At 42.7% G+C, this 20,958-nt stretch overlaps 1 protein-coding gene across 4 annotated transcripts in view; it reads left to right on the top strand.

Moving 5' to 3' along the window:
* The window catches only part of NMT2 (N-myristoyltransferase 2), a 60,338-nt gene that overhangs the window by 25,540 nt on the left and 13,840 nt on the right, over positions 1-20,958 (top strand). For all 4 annotated transcript variants that reach the window (NM_174456.2, XM_010811100.3, XM_010811098.3 and 1 more), the window contains 7 exon segments: positions 4,702-4,837; positions 9,656-9,800; positions 12,518-12,636; positions 12,731-12,822; positions 12,946-13,062; positions 15,848-16,018; positions 17,575-17,683. In NM_174456.2, the coding sequence (NP_776881.1) occupies positions 4,702-4,837; positions 9,656-9,800; positions 12,518-12,636; positions 12,731-12,822; positions 12,946-13,062; positions 15,848-16,018; positions 17,575-17,683 (889 nt within the window).

The following is a 20,958-nucleotide window of genomic DNA, read 5'->3' as shown; positions in this document are numbered from 1 at the left end:
TGCCCGCAGTAGTAGATATAATGGTTATCTGAGTTAAATTCACCCATTCCAGTCCATTTCAGTTTGCTGATTCCTAGAATGTCGACATTCACTCTTGCCATCTCTTGTTTGACCACTTCCAATTTGTCTTTCCAATCCCAAAGAAAGGCAGTGCCAAAGAATGCTCAAACTTCCGCACAATTGCACTCATCTCACATGCTAGTAAAGTAATGCTCAAAATACTCCAAGCCAGGCTTCAGCAATACGTGAACCGTGAACTTCCTGATGTTCAAGCTGGTTTTAGAAAAGGCAGAGGAACCGGAGATCAAATTGCCAACATCCGCTGGATCATGGAAAAAGCAAGAGAGTTCCAGAAAAACATCTATTTCTGCTTTATTGACTATGCCAAAGCCTTTGACTGTGTGGATCACAATAAACTGTGGACAATTCTTCAAGAGATGGGAATACCAGACCACCTGATCTGCCTCTTGAGAAATCTGTATGCAGGTCAGGAAGCAACAGTTAGCACTGGACATGGAACAACAGACTGGTTCCAAATAGGAAAAGGAGTTCGTCAAGGCTGTATATTGTCACCCTGTTTATTTAACTTATATGCAGAGTACATCATGAGAAACGCTGGACTGGAAGAAACACAAGCTGGAATTAAGATTGCCGGGAGAAATCTCAATAACCTCAGATATGCAGATGATACCACCCTTATGGCAGAAAGTGAAGAGGAACTCAAAAGCCTCTTGATGAAAGTGAAAGTGGAGAGTGAAAAAGTTGGCTTAAAGCTCAACATTCAGAAAACGAAGATCATGGCATCCAGTCCCATCACTTCATGGGAAATAGATGGGGAAACAGTGGAAACAGTGTCAGACTTTATTTTTTTGGGCTCCAAAATCACTACAGATGATGACTGCAGCCATGAAATTAAAAGACGCTTACTCCTTGGAAGGAAAGTTATGACCAACCTAGATAGCATATTCAAAAGCAGAGACATTACTTTGCCAACAAAGGTCCGTCTAGTCAAGGCTATGGTTTTTCCTGTGGTGATGTATGGATGTGAGAGTTGGACTGTGAAGAAGGCTGAGCACCGAAGAATTGATGCTTTTGAACTGTGGTGTTGGAGAAGACTCTTGAGAGTTCCTTGGACTGCAAGGAGATCCAACCAGTCCATTCTGAAGGAGATCAGCCCTGGGATTTCTTTGGAAGGAATGATGCTAAAGCTGAAACTCCAATACTTTGGCCACCTCATGCGAAGAGTTGACTCATTGGAAAAGACTCTGATGCTGGGAGGGATTGGGGGCAGGAGGAGAAGGGGACGACAGAGGATGAGATGGCTGGATGGTATCACTGACTCGATGGACGTGAGTCTGAGTGAACTCTGGGATTTGGTGATGGACAGGGAGGCCTGGTGTACTGTGATTCATGGGGTCGCAAAGAGTCGGACACGACTGAGCGATTGATCTGATCTGATCTTTATAAGGCTGTTGATGTATATATAAGGCTGTTACTTAATGACATTTGTCTTTAATGAACATGTACTTGATAATTAGGTAAAAATTCAAGTAAGAAAATAGGAACAGATAGAGCTAGCTAAGAATGATACAAGAGGAGACTTCCCCGGTGGTCCAGTAGTTGAGACTCCGCACTCCCGATGCAGAGGGCCTGGGTTCAAGTCTTGGTAAGGTAACTAGAGCCCACATGCCACAACTAAGACCCAGCACAGCCAAATTTAGAGTAAATGAATACATAAATTTCAAAAAGGAGTAATAGAACTGATATTTCAATCACGCTTCCCTGCATCAGGTGATAATGCAATAATAATCTCTGACTCTGAATTTATCTCTGGGGATACTGTGGGAGAGCAGGCTCAAAGAAATGGGAATTTGAAATCTCCTTGTGTCTCTTTTGCTCTTTCAGAAGATGACAGCTCTAAGATGACAAGGGTCCAAACAGAAATATTTTACCAGTGATTATTTTTTGTTTTTTCATGTAGAGTTTTTAATTGTTAATTCATCTAATAAAAATCTTTATCAGAAGACATTTCCCCCTCTGCAGAGAAGCACTTTCTTTGGTTCTGTTATGTCAAGATTAGTGGTTTGTGTACCCAAGAGACATTTATAATGACATATTTTATAACATGTGTCTCTCCCTGACTAAAGAGTACATTGGCAGAGTGGATACCTGTGAAAGCTATTTGCCTTCCATGATAAAATAGCATTTATTTATATGATTCTCCTGCTTAAATGACATCTAAGTACCCTGCAGGGTCACTGAGTGTAGACTCATAATCTTCTGAGTTCCTGCTCCCAGTTCCAATGGGGAGGGAGGAACTTCCCACATAACACGAGGGGCTTCTCAGACTCCAGCTAGGTGTCCCACAATTCAACTCAGTTCTGACACTGTTTTCTCAAAGACAGCATCAGATTCCACAGGTTACGGGCTCAGAACCCCCTCCTTTTGGGTTTTTATGCAGCCTCCCTTATTTCAGTTCAGTCACTCAGTCGTGTCCGACTCTTTGAACCCAATGGAATGCAGCACACCAGGCTTCCCTGGCTATCACCAACTCCCGCAGCTTGATCAAACTCATGTCCATTGAGTCAGTGATGCCATCCAACCATCTCCTCCACTGTCATCCCCTTCTCCTCCTGCTTTCAATCTTTTCCAGCATCAGGTTCTTTTTAAATCAATCAGTTCTTTGCATCAGGTGGCCAAAGTATTGGAATTTCAGCTTCAGCATCAGCTCTCCCAATGAATATTCAGGACTGATTTCCTTTAGGATGGACTGGTTTGATCTCCTGGCAGTCCAAGGGACTCTCAAGAGTCTTTAACACCACAATTCAAAAGCATCAGTTCTTCAGCGCTCAGCTTTCTTTATAGTTCAACTCGGACATCTATACACGACTACTGGAAAAACCATAGCCCGGACTAGACAGACCTTTGTTGGCAAAGTAATGTCTCTGCTTTTTAATATGCTGTCTAGGTTAGTCATAACTTTCCTTCCAAGGAGTAAGCATCTTTTAATTTAATGGCTGCAGGCACCATCTGCAGTGATTTTGGAGCCCAAAAAAATAAAGTCAGCCACTGTTTCCACTGTTTACCCATCTATTTGCCATGAAGTGATGGTACCAGATGCCATGATCTTAGTTGTTTGAATGTTGAGTTTTAAACCAACTTTTTCACTTTCCTCTTTCACTTTCATCAAGAGGCTCCTTAGTTCTTTGCTTTCTGCCATAAGGGTGGTGTCATCTGTGTATCTGAGGTTATTGACATTTCTACCAGCAACCTTGACTCCAGCTTGTGCTTCGTCCAGCCCGGCATTTCACATGATGTACTCCTCATATAAGTTAAATAAGCAGGGTGACAATATACAGCCTTGACATACTCCTTTCCCTATTTGGAACCAGTCTGTTGTTCCATGTCCAGTTCTGTTGCTTCTTGACCTGCATACGGATTTCTCAAGAGGCAGGTAAGGTGGTCTGGTATTCCCATTTCTTGAAGAATTTTCCAGAGTTTGTTGTGATCCGCACAAAGGCTTTGGTGTAGTCAATAAAACAGAAGTAGATGTTTTTCTGGAACTCTCTTGCTTTTTCGATGATCCAACAGATGTTGACAAATTGATCTCTGGTTCTTCTGCCTTTTCTAAATCCAGATTGAACATCTGGAAGTTCACAGTTCATGTACTGTTGAAGCCTGACTTGGAGAATTTTGAGCATTAGTTTGCTAGCATGTGAGATGAGTGCAATTGTGCAGTAGTTTGAACATTCTTTGGCATTGCCTTTCTTTGGGATTGGAATGAAAACTGACCTTTTCCAGTCCTGTGGCCACTGCTGAGTTTTCCAGATTTGCTGGCATATTGAGTGCAGCACTTTAACATAGATGCAGTTGATTACATCATCGGCCGCTGGTGTTTGATTAGACTCCAGCCCTGTTTGCCTCCCTGAGGTCAGGGGGTGGGATTGAAAGTTCCAACCTTCTAATCACAGAGTTGCTCCCCTGGTAATCAGCCCATACTTCAGTTCAGTTCAGTTCAGTCTCTCAGTTGTGTCTGACTCTTTGCAGCCCCATGAATCGCAGCATGCCAGGCCTCCCTGTCCGTCACCAACTCCCTGAATTTATCCAAACTCGTGTCCATCTAGTCGGTAATGCCATCCAGCCATTTCATCCTCTGTCATCCCCTTCTCCTCCTGCCCCCAATCCCTCCCAGCATCAGGGTTTTTTCTAATGAATCAACTTTTCGCATGAGGTGGCCAAAGTATCAGTCCTTCCAAAGAACACCCGGGACTGATCTCCTTTAGAATGGACTGGTTGGATCTCCTTGCAGTCCAAGGGACTCTCAAGAGTCTTCTGCAACACCACAGTTCAAAAGCATCAATTCTTCAACGCTCAGCTTTCTTCACAGTCCAACTCTCACATCCGTACAAGACCACTGGAAAAACCATAGCCTTGACTAGACGGACCTTTTTTGGCAAAGTAATGTCTCTGCTTTTGAATACGCTATAAGCATTTAGGGAACTGTTATCCAGGAACCATGGGTCAAAAGCAAATACATATCTGGTCATCTGAATATATATGTATTTCACATCAATCATAAGACTGCACATCCTAATGTAGTATAACATATGTTTTTCCTAAATGATTAATTTCATGCAGTTCAGATTTTACATAGTGACCTGCCTGTTGTTGTTTTTACAAACCCTGTGAATTTTCTAACAGAAGTCCCGGCGGGGATTTGGGTGCCAAAAAGAAAAAGAAGAAACAGAAGAGAAAAAAGGAGAAACCAAATTCTGGAGGCACCAAGTCAGACTCGGCATCCGATTCCCAGGAGATTAAGATTCAGCCGCCTTCAAAAGTGAGAACTGTGTTTTATTTTAATCTCCGTGGTGTTGTATGCCTGTGAAAGCGGGTCTGGGCAGCTTAGGCAAGCACCCTTTTGGGGCAGAGGTGTAGTTAGGGTGTGCCATCACTGTGTTCTGCATGGCAGGGTTCTCTGTGGGATATTTACAGCTTTCCCAGAACTCATGCTGGCACCCAGATAACTAAGCAGTTCGCGCTGGGCTTCTGTGTGTGTGTGTGTGTGTGTGTGTGTGTGTGTGTGTGGTCTGCCTACAACTCGCCCCTTTCTTAGCAAACTAGTTTGTAGCTTGTAATCATAGAAGGAAGTCTGTGTGACCTTGTTAGGTATCTAAGTTACACTTAATGTTTGATTCCTTTTTGTTCAGAAGATATTCACATTTTTTATTTTCCTGGGTGTCTATCTAATTACTTGAATACAGCACCATCAGGCAGATGTCAGCGGGAGCCACCACGGGTAAGTCTCCTGTTGACTTTGCCTTGGACCAATCTGCAGCGGCCAACCCTAATTCCATTGCCAGGAGGTGGAAATAACCAAACCAGAAGTGGTCTAGCTGGGCCCTGTGTCCTGTATCCCTCTGGAGGTGCTGATGCCAGATGCCCCTTCCCTGGGGTCACCCCGGTCACCCTCGCTGCAAATACAGACCTCGTGTGCTAGGCCCAGGAAAGACAGAACTCTTGATGCCAGACACAGCAAAAGGGGGTAGAGTTAGGCATGTAACAAAACAGGTTATCTGATTGTTGTAGCTCCAGGTGAGCTGGGGAGCCCATGGTATCCTGGCAGGAGCTCGGTCCTGGCCCTGTGGCTATCGAGCCAGGTGCCTCTGCCAGGCTTGCCCCTCCCAAAGCTACCCAACTCACAGGCTCTCGTGAAGTCATAATCAGACCATCTTTATTATGTGGTTTTTATACTATATACATGGCAGTCATTATGGTTACGCAAGTTTTGTGGGGTCTAAATTTCTTTCTTGCACAAAGTTTACATCATATGACAGTGGGTGAGTCTGGCAGGTGGTTTTGTTGTTGTTGTTATCAGTTTTACACATAAGGACCAGGAATCACCAAGAAGGAAAATTACTTGCCCCAGGTTTTCCCTGACTGCTTTTGTGGGGTGAGAATAAAGTACAGTCTCCATGGATAGATTTTCATTCTGGTTCTCAGATAATAAATAGTCTATCCACAGTTATAAGTTTCAAGGTAACTCGTATAAGCTGGCAAGATATCTTTTTTATTTCTTAAGGTTGCTTCATCAGATAAATGTAGTGTTACTTACATGCATTCATGACTATCTCCTTATTCCTTCTGTTCTCATCCCCAGCTGCTGCCAGTCCCCGTACCCCTGGTGATTTGGGGTCCTTCCCCTACCTCTGGTCACTTAGAAGCAGCTACATAATGGGGATTTGGGATTAGCAGATGCAGACTCTTACATATAGGATGGATAAACAACACAGGGTTTCCCTGATAGCTCAGTTGGTAAAGAATCTGCGTGCAATGCAGGAAACCCCGGTTCGATCCCTGGGTCAGGAAGATCCACTGGAGAAGGGATACGCTAGCCACTCCAGTATTCTGGCCTGGAGAATAGGCTACCCACTCCAATATTCCTGGGCTTCCCTTGTGGCTCAGCTGGTAAAGAATCCGTTTGCAATGCCAGAGACCTGGGTTTGAGCCCTAGGCTAGGAAGAGCCCCTGGAGAAGGGAAAGGCTACCCATTCCATTGTTCTGGCCTGGAGAATTCCATGGACGGTATAATAGTCCATGGGGTTGCAAAGAGCCAGACATGACTGATCGACTTTCACTTTCTTTCACAAACAACAAAACCCTAGTGCATAGCACAAGAAACTATATTCGACATTCTGTGACAAACCATAATGGAAAAGAATATGAAAAAGAATATATCTATGTATAACCAAGTCATTTTGGGGCACAGCATTGTAAATCAACTCTACTTAAAAAAATTTTTTAATTAAAAATAAAATGAGTGGATGAATAGCATTTTAAGGAAAAGGAACCAGGCAAGGCAGGAGGAACTGCTAGTATGACGTGGTAGAGAAAGTCTTTCTTTTTTAGTGAAGTCAAAATTGTTTTAATGTGGGCTTTTCACTGCATCTTAAAAACTGAGGCTCCTTTCCCTTAAACTGATGCCAGCTCAACATAAAACCATCAATTACAGTGACTTTTAGAGATTCTTTAGTTTCAAGAATATTGTGGTTTATGCTCAAGAACCAAAATAAAATAATATTTGGGTTCTTATACACTTCATGGTGATGAAAGACTTGGACATTTTTTCCATGGTATTAAATTGGAAACTAGTGGACAAGGAGTACAGTTGGTGTTTAGTATTTCCCAAGGAGCAGATAAGGAGAAGCAGAGGCATGTCTGACTCTTACATGGGAAATACAGCAGTGGGAGACTAATGTGGGATCCTTACCCAGTCTCACCTTTCTAAACACTCCATTTGGTGCTATTCCAGAAGGTGATTGGATAGGTTTAAGAATTTACCATAGCCAAGTTTACTGCCCTGTCACCATGGATTTGAAAGTTGCACTTACTTGAATCTACTTTAAGAGCATCATCTGTAAAAACATTGAATCACTGTGTTGTACATCTGAAATTAATATAATATTGTAAATCAACTAGACTCATTTAAAAGAGAGCATTGAATACTGAGCATTGGGATATAGCTACTTCATGAATGGTGATTTTATATAAAGACTGCTGGTCAGCCTGCTTAGGCAGAAACCACTCTGAGGGTTTCTTCGTGGAGACGGGGTACCATCATTGGCTTCCTTGAAACAAAGATGCTGATGCATGTTTTTTTTGAAAGAGTTAGAGTTTGGTATATTCATGTTAGAGGATTTAATTCAAATAGCAGGGAAGAATTACTATGGCAAATTCAGTGCAGACACTGTAGATATATTTTTGTAAGACTAGGTTCTACTTGGCCTATTGTAACATAAATGGATGCATGTTCAAGCATTATTAGCTTAAATATACTGTCCTCTTACTTTCTGTGTAAGTTGTAAGTCTCTTCATTGTGTTTTGGGGCTCAGATGGATGTAAATTCATTTGGCTAGGAATCTGTTACTTTTGTGTTGGAGGCTCAAAGGAGACCCAAAAAGAGACATCTAAAACTACAGTAAGTCGGAACAACAATATAACTTTGTTAAATTAGTATGTGTAATTGATGTATGAACCTGATGATTTAGACCTCAAGCAAAATATAAGATAAACAGCTTACAATATTTGTGGTAGGCCTGGGTGATGCTGTTAGACTTCCAAGTGGAGATATCAAGACTTTAACCTACTTCTAGTTAGATTTCCAGCACTTTGTTTCTTGGAATCATTTTAGGGCAAGAATCTTAAGGGAACCTAGTGAGTCAAACTGCCACAGGACGATCTGTATTAAATATTTTGTACTGGGGCTTCCCTGGTGGCTCAGATGGTAAAGAATATGCCTGGAATGCAGGAGACTCGGGCTTGATCCCTGGGTTGGGAAGATCCCCTGAAGAAGAGAATGGCTACCCACTCCAGTATTCTTGCCTGGAGAATTCTATGGATAGAGGAGGCTGGTGGGCTACAGTCCACGGGATCACAAAGAGTTGGACACAACTGAGCAACTAAGACTTTAACGCTGAGTCAAACAAGTCAGCTTCCCAGATAAAAGGATTTGCTCTAGGTCACTGACTTCAGATTCAGAATTGAACTAAGTCCAGACCTGCTGTTAATAAACCACTGAGGGTCGATGGTACCTTTCCTTGGTGCCTGTGATGTTGACAAGAACTGAAAGTTCTGAGACTCTTTCTAACCACTTCTGAACCCACAGCGAAGAGCGTTCTTTGTATGGCATCAAAATTCTAAAACTCATCAGTAATTTTGCATGTTGAGAAAACCTCACCAATTTCCGTATTCAGTCTTATGTCCCAAGGAGTCGGACACAACTGAGCGACTGATCTGATCTGATTACATCATTTGAGGGATTTTCCAGGGAAAAAAAAAAAAAGAGCTAAGGAATCTTCAGAAATATTGGTTTTAAGGAAGGAACTTTAGTATTTAAAGGCATTGTCAATTTTATAGACTGAGGATACACTTTACTAAAAAGGAAGGTTATTTACCACACTTGGGTTGGGGCTAACAGGCTATGGTTGCAAAAGGTTCTGAATTCGTGGAGGAAACTGCACATCCTCATTGAAGGATTTGTTTCTGGTGGAGCATCAGCATTAGTAGCGGGTGGGGTGTGGTCCAGGATAAGGCATCCTTTGAGAGTCCTTTCTTGATGAACTTCCTCCTCCACCCAGCACTAAGTTCAGGTTTCTTTCTTTCTTTTTATGAACTAAAATTTGCCTTGTCCACCTCATTTCCATTCTAGAAGTTCTTTCTTTTGTCCCCGAATTGCTCCTGCCAAGCATTAACTCCATCAGTGAAGCCAAAACCAGGGACTGACTGGCTGCTGTATGATGCTCACGTTTGCATTGCACGGCAGCCCTTTCTGCTGCTCTACTCACATGAGTAATTAACCATGAGGACCATTTGCAGATGTTTGGGAAACTGAAGCAAACATTGGCTTGATTTACTAGAGATTTTCCAGACTGTCAGAACCCCATTAAACCTATAGGACTGTTGTTGCCTTTATCCTGTACCTTTGCTTATATTTTAATGTGTTAGCATACTTGAGCCCAGGGTCCCCGCTTAGAGGAGGATCGTGCGTTTTTCCAGCGAACGCTGTAGCCTCCGAGGCAGGCGTGCATGTACCTGCCCTAGGTTTGGGAGCAGCGGCAGCTTCCTCATACTCTGTGTCTGTGTGTCTTTGCTGTTGTAGAATTCCACCATCCCAGTGCAGAAGTTGCAGGATATCCAGAGGGCGATGGAGCTGTTATCTGCATGCCAGGGCCCTGCCAGAAACATTGATGAGGCTGCCAAACACAGATACCAGTTTTGGGACACACAGCCGGTACCCAAACTAAGTAAGCTTTTCTGCCTTTTCCCTCTGAAAACAAAGCTGGGTTAACAACAAACAAAAAAAACACAAAAAGAGACTTGATTTCACTTATATGATTTGTTTCAGACCACAGATTCTGAGTCATATTTTTCCTATTAAAATAAATATTGAGTGATGACATTGGCTTTTAGTAACAACAATTTTAATATAACTCCTGTGCCTACAAAAAAATCTAGTGTCCCCACACTTCAAACATTAGTGTATGAAGTATATAGATATACACATAAAAGAGGAGCCTCCCCACCACCAGTGTTTTGGTTCCAGTCTTCATGGAGTGGTTTTTCCTTCTACATAAATTTTTAGCAGTCTCACACCTCAGTTATCCCAGAAGACACAGGAAATTTGCCTATTAAATCTTACTGAAATAGAAAATTTTGCCCTGTTAACAGTAGGATTCTGAACATTCACCCATGGTGTTAATGATTACCAGTGTGGTAACACTGCATATAAGTGAATCAGGACGCCTTGTGAAGGCCTTCGTAAGGGCTCTGGGTCACGTCAGAACTTCATTACTGGTCCTCTTCCTGCAGTGCCAGGCCTGCTCCATCGTATTTCACTTAAACTTCTACCACTTAAGTTTCTGTAAACATAATTCCATTGTTACCCTTTCACATTATGCAAAAAAAAAAAAAGAATAAAATTGGCCAAAAAGTTCATTGAGCTTTCTCCATACCATCTTGTGGAAAGACCGGAATGAACTTTTTGGCCAACCCAACAGATGCTCTAAATGCCATAAAAATGCTTATCAGTGTATTACAAGCTCAACCTGTTGCTTTGACTTATGTTTATATAAAGATAAATAATTGTATCATTTCCATATATTTCTTCAATGATAGTTCCAGATTCAAAATTTAATGTATAATATATAATATTTAATATAAGGGGTTCATTGCCATCCCAAAGTCTTATTAGCCAAGTTATGTACAGATAGCCAGTTTCATCAATTATAAAGCAGGAAACAACTGTCCTCCATGCCTTCAAATCATGGATTTCAAACTTTTTAAAAGGGATTGTTCCTTTACCACCCACGCTCACCCCACGCAGCTTCAAAAGCAAGAGCTTCAGAGCGTGAACAGAAGCAGAAAGCAGTGATCTTCCCTTGATTTTAAGTCTCTAGAAATTATTTGGTGAGGAAAGAAGACCCTCTAGAATGAATTTACTGGATTTTAAATGACACTGAATTGAGTGACCATTGGCTAAAGGGAATGAAGGTTTATTGATCTGAATGTATTGGGTTTGGCTAAATGCTGCTGGTGGCTTTTGGGTCGTGGCTCAGGGGAGAAGAAAGTCTCTTTAGCTGGCACCCACCCCAGTGCACCAGCCCTCTGCTCACCTCATTTTAGCCTCTCCCCTAAATCCTTGCCTTCTCTATGCACCTCAATTAAGGCAGAGCCAGGTTAATGGCCGAAGAGGGAACCTGAGGTTGGGGAGAACGTTTGAAAGTCAGGGAGACTATCTCATCGTCTCTCTCCAGAGCTCTGTTCCAGTTCAGTCAAACACACCCCGCCGTTTGGAGCTGCCTGAATGGGGTGAGCCCCTGGTGTTGTGTACATCAGCCAAGCCCTAAGAGCAACTCCCCAGGGACCCCAAGGGAGCAGCTGGGCACCTGGCCACTGGGGCTGACCTGAGGGAGCCTGAGGTATTCATGTGGGGATGAGCTGGTAGACTGGAGATAAGATGAATAGCAAAGTCAGGGATTAGGAGGAGAGAAAAGAAACCCTTTAGGGTGGATGCAAACTCTGTGACTTCCCCCTGTAAAAAGGTCTGTGATGGTAAGAACTGTACCTGAAGGTCATTTATTCAGCAGATGTTTGTTGAGTATCTGTTGTATATGCCAGGCGCTGGGATGCAGACACGGGAGCCAGTAGAGGGAAAGCAGGATTAACAGTGAGCAGGTAGGGAGGACACATCCACGTAGGAAGAGCTTTCGTTGAGGAGGATGCTATGAGGAAGTGGTGTGTAACTTACGTCTGAAGAAGCAGGAGCGGCTGCTTTCACGTGAAAGCAGCCGGGGACAGCCTTTTGAGCAGAGGCCCAGCCCAAGGGAGGCCGGTGGGGCAGATGTGCTGAGGGTGGCCAGACAGGCAACAGGCCACGGCCAAGAGGCTGGATTTTATCCCAGCTACACTGGGAGGTTCCAGAGGAAGGACTGGAAAAGGGCACCTTTGTGGAAATCGCTGGAGACACTGATGGCTTGAACTGTGCTGCCAGCAGCCCGGACAGAAGTAGACAGTCCTGAACTGAATTTTGGATTGTGCTGGGAGGGGTCAGAGGTCATTGCAGCCCTTGCCCCCTGTTTGTTGAAAAACAGAGTTAAACAGAAAACATCTCTAAGACTGTCATAGCAAACCTACATTGCCGGCAGTTGTGCCGTATGATTAGTCTCTAGTCTGAGGCTTCAGATTGAGGAATCACTATTGTTTTCTTGTGTCCAGTTTGCCATTGGATGACGAGTTATTTCTCCTGTAATTGTTCAGATAGCAGTTACTCTCCACCTCCACGTAACTACCTTACTTCCCTCTAGAGGTAGCTGAAACAGTACAGTATTTTTAAAGATTATGTGAAACTCAGTAGCCCTAAAGCATGCTTTTGTTTCCTGTAACTGACCATTTGGGGTCATTGGAACACTTTGTAATTGAAACATCTCTCTTTTTGTTTTTTTCTCCTTCTCCCTGTATCTAGATGAAGTAATAACATCTCATGGCGCAATTGAAGCTGATAAAGAAAACGTGCGTCAGGAACCATACTCCCTGCCGCAGGGTTTTATGTGGGACACTTTAGACTTGGGTAACGCCGAAGTGGTAAGTAAAACCTTAGACCTCAGTCCCCGCCTTGGCTTGGGTTGCTGCTGTGTCGTTCCCTAGCATCACAGGTGGGACACGTTTGGTCTCATAGCTCCGGGAGCTGTACACCTTGCTGAATGAGAATTACGTCGAGGATGATGACAACATGTTCCGGTTTGATTACTCGCCTGAGTTCCTGCTGTGGTGAGTCTCGTGGTTGCCGCTGCCTGGTGGGGATGCGACTGCAGTGGGGTTGGGCTGTCCGTCTCTGTCCCTGTTTTCTTGGACACTCAGCACACTTGTTTTCCTCGCCTGTGTTGACTTCAGGGCTCTGCGTCCCCCAGGCTGGCTCCTTCAGTGGCACTGTGGGGTCAGGGTGTCTTCAAACAAAAAGCTGGTGGGGTTCATCAGTGCCATCCCCGCAAACATTCGGATCTATGACAGGTACGTGGTGAAGCTTGTCCCTTGTTGATTTTGACGTATTGCTTCTCCAAGAATTGGGGTTAGAATAGGCTTCTTTTAAGACATACAGATGGCTAACAAACACATGAAAAGATGCTCAACATACTCATTATCAGAGAAATGCAAATCAAAACCACTATGAGGTACCATTTCATGCCAGTCAGAATGGCTGCGATCCAAAAGTCTACAAGCAATAAATGCTGGAGAGGGTGTGGAGAAAAGGGAACCCTCTTACACTGTTGGTGGGAATGCAAACTAGTACAGCCACTATGGAGAACAGTGTGGAGATTCCTTAAAAAACTGGAAATAGAACTGCCTTATGACCCAGCAATCCACTGCTGGGCATACACACTGAGGAAACCAGAATTGAAAGAGACACGTGTACCCCAATGTTCATCACAGCACTGTTTATAATAGCCAGGACATGGAAGCAACCTAGATGTCCATCAGCAGATGAATGGATAAGAAAGCTATGGTACATATACACAATGGAGTATTACTCAGCCATTAAAAAGAATACATTTGAATCAGTTCTAATGAGGTGGATGAAACTGGAGCCTATTATACAGAGTGAAGTAAGTCAGAAGGAAAAACATAAATACAGTATACTAACGCATATATATGGAATTTAGAAAGATGGTAACAATAACCCTGTATACGAGACAGCAAAAGAGACACAGATGTATAGAACAGTCTTTTGGACTCTGTGGGAGAGGGAGAGGGTAGGATGATTTGGGAGAATGGCATTGAAACATGTATAATATCATATATGAAACGAGTCGCCAGTCCGGGTTCAATACACGATACTGGATGCTTGGGGCTGGTGCACTGGGACGACCCAGAGGGATGGTACAGGGAGGGAGGAGGGAGTAGGGTTTAGGATAGGGAACACGTGTATACTTGTGGCAGATTCATGTTGATATATGGCAAAACCAATACAGTATTGTAAAGTTAAAAAATAAAATAAAATTTAAAAAAAGAAGGGCCTGGAACGACTGGCCCAGCTATGAAAAAAAAAAAAGTGACACTAAGGAAGAAAACAGAGAGTAAAAGCTTCCTGAATCCTGACATATTGAAACTCACCATGAACAAATTTGCAAGGCAAACAACTTCCCAAATTAGTGTTTATCTAGAAAAATTCCCATTATATGGTTATGACAGAAATGTCCAATAATAAAATATTGGTTAAATGAATTATGCTGTGCTCATATCAAATAAATCACTGTTCCATCAGGAAAAAAAAAAAAGAATAGGCTTCTTTTTCCCAATGTCTAACCTATTTATTTATTTTACTAGAATATAATTGCTTTAGAATGCTGTGTTAGTTTCTGCTGTACAACAACGTGAATGAACCATGTGTATACATATACCCCTTCCCTCTTGAGCCTCCCCCTCCCCCATCCCATCTCTGTTGGTCATCACAGAGCACCAAGCTGAACTCCTTGCGCTATACAGCAGGTTCCCACTAGCTATCTGTTTTACACATGGTGGTATATATATGTCAGTCCCAAACTCCCAATTCATCCCACCTCCTCCTTCCCCCACTGTGTCCACACATCCATTCCCTACATCTGTGCCTCTGTTCCTGCCCTGCAAATACATTCATCTGTACCATTTTTCTAGATTCCACATATAGCGTTAATATACAGTATTTGTTTTTCTCTTTCTGACTTACTTGACTCCTTATGACAGGCTCTAGTTTCATCCACATCTCTACAAATGGCTTTTTAAAACGCCTGAGTACATGTTGTTGATGGTAGGGGAGGTTGTGCATGTGGGGAGGGCAGAGGTACATGGGAACTCTGTACTTGCTGCTCAGTTTTGCTGTGAACCTAAAACTGCTCTAAAAAATAAAGGTTGTGAATTCATTTTAAAAGGTTGTGTACAATAACCAAAAAAGACAGTTGTATTTTTCTCCATCTTTCTCTGCTTCCCAGTCTGATACATGCACACCCAGGTTATGTATATATGTACCTAGTAGAAAAAAACAAAAATATAAATAGGTAGTTCAGATTTGTTTCTGGGGAGGAAAGTACTTGAAGGAATTTTTTTAGAAGTCTTTTTATCCATAGGATATGTATGTTCCATTTTTGCCCTGGGTCTCCAGCCTAGAGAGTCAAAGATAGAGCTGTGAAATGCAAAGATTTAGTGCATAGGTCTCTTCACATTTCAGTATGCTAGGTGATCTTATTTACTGCTGAAACGCATTTGATCTCAAGGAATATTTTGTGCCAAGTGAAATGCCTATATCTGGAACCAGAGCAGCGGATGGACTTTGAAGCTCCAGAAGATTTATTGTTGCTTAGAAAAGCACCAGCTCTGGCCTTGTCAAGGTGCTTCCCAGGGATCCCAGAGATTGCATTATACTCCAAAGCAGTATCTTATTAGATTCTGCATCTGGGTGACCCAGTTTCTGCCATAATTGTATATGTTACAGGAAAAACAGATATAGAAGCTTTGAGGCACAGCCGATCCAGTTTCTAAACTGAAAACTTTAGAACAGACCCAAGTTCTCAGATTTATTTAGAACAAGAAGGTTTACATCTCCACAACCTAGAGTTTATGATCATTTTGGTGGCGGCATGTGGGGAATAGTGTGTTAACCTGAATTTGTAAAATATCTAAATGGTAGAATATTTTACTTAAATATTATGTTAAGGGAGGCCTTTCAGTTTCATATTCTTTGAAATGTTATAGGTGTTATCTTGCTTTTTAAAAATGTTCTTCTCTTACATTGGATCTAATTTTCAACACCTTTCTTTCTTAGTGTGAAGAAGATGGTTGAAATCAACTTTCTTTGTGTTCATAAGAAATTGAGATCAAAACGGGTAGCCCCAGTGTTGATTCGAGAAATAACCAGGAGAGTGAACCTGGAAGGGATTTTCCAGGCCGTTTATACCGCTGGAGTGGTTCTTCCAAAGCCAGTGGCCACGTGCAGGTATTAGCATCACACCTTTATCTTGCACATCACCTTTGCCTAATGCTTCAAGCCTCCTTGTCATGTTTCTACAAGTAGTATTCTCCACGCTTGTAACCTGGAAGGGTTTTGGCTGACCCATGATGATGATGTTGGTTGGTAGCAGAGATGGCGATACAACCAAGAACCATTAGCCCAGTATTCTTGCGGTAAACCCCACAGCCACATGTATATGAATGATGCTGTGTGTCTATTTCTGTGTCTCTTCATTTGAAAGGCTAGTTGCTGCCTTGTGAAACCCAGGGCATCAGTTATCAGGAGATGTCCCTGTAGTACCATTTTCTTTCCCTCTCGAACACTCAGTGTTGTACCAGTGCTGTCAGGAACTGCTCCAAAAGCTTGATAAGCATCTAGCCGGAAAGCCTGAACATACTTGTCTGCTATGAGTGAAAAGAAGGCTAAAGCTCTGTTCTTATTACTTTATTATTTCATGTGCTCTTTTCAAGCTTTCAAAAGTTAATCCAGTAAGAAAATCATATATCAGATTTCACTTGACTAATCTGTTTCTAGAGCATCAGAAAGAGTCTGTGTCCCTCTACTGTTTTTAAAAAATTTTTTGTATCTTCTGGCTGCGCTGCACAGCATACGGGATCTTAGTTCCCCAACCAGGGGTTGAGACCTCACCCCCTACACTTGCAGTGCAGAGTCTTAACCACTGGATTGACAGGGAAGTCCTTCCCTCTCCTCTGTTTTTGCATGTGTGTATGCATGCCTGCTCAGTCGTGTCCAACCCATTGCTGCCCTATGGGCTGCAGCCCACCAGGCTCCTCAGTCCATGGGATTATCCAGACTGGAGTGAGTTGCCATCTCCTCCTCCAGGGCATCTTCCCAACTCAGGGACTGAACCCAAGCCTCCTGCATCTCCTCCACTGGCCGGCAGCTTCTTTACCACTGAGCCACCTGGGAAGCCACTGCTATTTTTTTTGACTCAAATAAGATGAAACTTCAGGAAAAAACTTCAGAGTATAGAAGACAAACCTGTAAAATGCCTCTCTCCTATTCAATTATTCATAAATAAACAGAATAAATAAGACTTCCCAGGTATATTTTAATATAATCTGTAATCATTCATTCCAGTACCTAAGCCAGAATCATTTAAGAAATTCAAACTCATTTCTCAAAAAGTTTTCTTCCATGTGCATTATATAAATGTGAAGGTTACTAACTTCAGGGAGTCTTTTCATGCTTTTAAAGTTTTTGGTTTGCCTTCTTAGAATTTGTGATGGTCATTCAATACTTACAAACTGGACATTGTCAATATTTCTTCTGCAATTTTAAGATTTTTCTATATTAAAAGAGACGGAAGGTTACCAATGTCAAAAGAGCATAACTGGAACATCATTTCGAGGTAAAAATGACAGATAAAATAATTACATAGGCAGAGGACCAGGACCTGCACTGCACCAGGCCCTACATGATGTTTGTTCAGTACTTCTGTAACAGCTGAGCTGAGACAAAGAGTAAAAACTTGGAGAGTTAGAAATCAATCAGACCTTAAAGCCTGTATTGTATTTCAGATACTGGCATCGATCACTAAACCCCAGAAAATTGGTAGAAGTGAAATTTTCTCACTTGAGTAGAAATATGACTTTGCAGAGAACGATGAAGCTGTACAGACTTCCAGATGTAAGTAAGAATGGCTTGCTGTTTTTTGAAGCTATTAACAACTGAAACTTTTAACATAGAAAAGAATTATTTGCAGGAAGCTAAAAACTGGTTCATGTGTCTGAAGATGTGAATATGTAGCTTAAAAGACTTCAGAGAACTTCAGGGCCAGGAGGAGAGTTCATTTGGAAATACCAGGTTTTTTTTTTTTTTTAAGGCTTTTAAAAGGTCTTCAGTTTGGGGTTGGATGGGGTTGAACTCCGAACTTGCAGGTTTTTAAATTTTGAGCACTTACATTCTATTCAGGAAGAGGGAAGAAAAGTCCCAGCTTCTGATGGTTTCTTTGCACATGGAATTAAGGAATAAGGTTTAAAAGAGAAACCTAGGGAGAGGAAATAATGTCTTATTGAATTAGCATCGTTTTAAACTAGAAACTTCTCAGTGTGAAAAGTTGTCCCTTAATAAGGGAAAATTTAAATGTGCTTATCAGTCTTGGCTTTTATTTGGGGCTCAGATGGTAAATGAGTTCTCTGTTGCTCCATAAGAAACTACCACAAAGGCAGAAGCTGAAACCAACACATGTACTATCTCTTGGGTTCTGTGGGTCAGGAATCAAGGCACAGCTTAGCTGAGGTCTTTGCTTCAGGCTCCTTGTGAAGCTGTCATCAAGGCATCAGCCAGGGTCAGAGTCTCATCTGAAAACTTGACTAGGGATGGATCCACTTCAAGCTCATGTGGCTGTTGCCAGCCTTGAGTTCCTGGTGGGCAGATGGACTGGGGTCCTCCATTCTTTGCTGGCTGTCGGCCTGAGGCTGCCTCAGCTCCTCATCGGTGGGGGGTTCTCTGAAGGGCAGATCACAGCACACGGGGAGAGTCTACAGAGAGCATCTGCTAGCAAGATGGAAGTTAGAATCCTGTGTAGTCAATTCACAAAGTGAAATCACTACTGCCATATGTCATTGGTCCCACCCACACTCAAGATAAGTGGATGGTTTGGGCGTGAACTCCAGTGAAGGTGGGCAGGCATCACTGGGGCCATCTTGGAATCTGTCCACACAGATGGGATCTGTAGTGTGAAGTTTTGATTTCATCAGAGCTGTTCTTTCTTTGGGTTATAGTAAGTACTTTAACTCAGCTGAGGGATTCACATAGAGTGTAGCCGTGTTCCTCCAAACAAGGCGGGGAAGGACTTCCTCTATGGAGGTGTGGCCAACTCCAGCTCCTCTTGTCTTGGACCAGTTGTGTGTTTACCAGAAACATGTGATCAGTGGCTGCACGGATTGAAGTCTTTCCTTCATCGACAGAATCAACGTGTTTCTGACTTAGGCAGAATTTCATAAGGAGAGACGTGGAGATGAAGGAAACCAGGGATTCCAGGGCTTCCCATCTGGCAGAGGGACCAGAAAGCATGGTCTCCTTTCTGTCTAAGCTGCAGTTGGAGACAGTGGGGCTTGAACTCGTGAACTCACTGCCTGTCTGTAAGGCCAAGGACGGAGGGGGAACATAGTTCAGAACAGAGGGAAATAAAAAGTGTGGTGACATAACGAGGGAGGGTCCACGTGTCCTGGGAAAGGAGGACCAGGGCCCCTCAAGCTGGGGTGACAGACATGAGGCTAAGTATGTGGAGACTATGGAAAATGCCCTGAGGGGTCACCTCAGGTCATCTAACAATGACCATCACAATTTACTGATCAACTAGAAGTAACTTCTGCTAATGGCCAAGTCCCAGAGACACTGAGAAGGGTGGACTCACATAGGGGCACAAATGGCTGTGAGAAAAAAGGGCCCTGGAGGGGCACAGCACACGGCTGAGACAAGACACAGCTGATGCTCAGTGTCCTCCTGGCCAAGTGTCAAATGCTTTGCTATCTGCGAGTTAAAATAAGAACTTGAAGCAAGCCTCCTTTTCCCAGTAGGGGCGAATGCTGTTCTTCCTTGGTCTCCCCTGATTTCAGTTTCTCAACCTAACTCTGTTTAGCTTGTGTGTAAGAAAAGCACCTCCTTGTCTGTATAGTCACCTGAAGTGGAATGAAGCATAAGGAAATTTAGTAGCTGTCATTGGTTTATCCAGGATGATTAGAGGTGCGGAAAGTTATTTTTGATTTGACTCTGTCCATTGGCCTCCGTATTCTTGTACAAGCATCCATCAGCTCACAGGTAACCACGTTTTGAAACGTTAGTGATAAATTGCTGGTCGGACATTGGTGGTGAAAGCAGACTCTGGCATCTTGGTTGCAGTCAACTGGGTTACAGAAGAGCATACCTCTTCCAGCCATGGTGCTGTGGTGACTGCCTTTTTTCTTCTACCATAAGTCGAAGCTGATAAAGTGCTGTCACGTATATTAGTATATTCTCTCAACCACCTTCTGAATTTGGTATTCTTACCCCATTGCACAGATGCAAAGACTGAGGCTTGTGAAGGTTCTCCAAACAGCTCTTGTTGGCTTGTTCCAGCCTCCTTTACTCTTTTTAAGTCATAGGGAAGGAAAGAAAACTAAAGAGTAAATTAATTTAAAAAAAAAAAGAGAGAAAGGATAGACGAGATGCAAGTAGAGACATTGAAAAATTGGAAGGTGCCACCAGCAGCAACCTTGGTGTTGGGCTCCTGGCTTAGAAGCTGGATGAGGCAGCAAAAGCCAGACCACTTCCTTCTCTCCCAAGACCAGACAGTTATCGTTTGAGAACATTTTTGTATTATGAAGTGTAGAGAAGAGCCTTACTGAACACAGGTTTTTTGTTCAGCCTCATTTTCTGCTTTGTTGTAACTGTGTCAGCTCACCGTGCCAGCTTTATGTGTTGATCATAGACTATACAAGTTAACGTTGATTGTGGCCGACGTTATGCCAAACAGTTAACATCTGTAACCTCATTATTCACATTGATCAGAGGGGTCAAGTCATTGTTCCCAGTCACAGAAGAGAATGTTGAGACACAGATTGATTTGCTGGTCTTCCAATCAGGACAGAACCATCCCCACCAGCTCATGCCATTAGCTACCGTTACCAACGAGACAAAGATTTTCCCAAGAGGAACAGTTTCCTGCCCTTTCAATGCTGGGTTTTCGTTTTTATTTAATTGGAGTATAGTTGCTTTACAGTGAATGTCAGTTTGTTTTTAATGTGTTGAGACTTTCCAAACAATGTTGGACTTTTTTTTGTTGTTGGTCAGTGCTTTTCAAGGTGAAGGATTTTTTTTTTTAATGTGGACCATTTTTTTTTTTTGGTCTTTATTAAATTTGTTATAATATTGGGTTTTGTTTGTTTGTTTGTTTTACTGTTTTTATTTTTTGGCCACAA

The sequence above is a fragment of the Bos taurus genome, chromosome 13, assembly GCF_002263795.3.
Source record: "Bos taurus isolate L1 Dominette 01449 registration number 42190680 breed Hereford chromosome 13, ARS-UCD2.0, whole genome shotgun sequence".
NCBI lineage: Eukaryota > Metazoa > Chordata > Mammalia > Artiodactyla > Bovidae > Bos > Bos taurus.
This window is presented reverse-complemented; position numbering and strand designations above follow the sequence as displayed.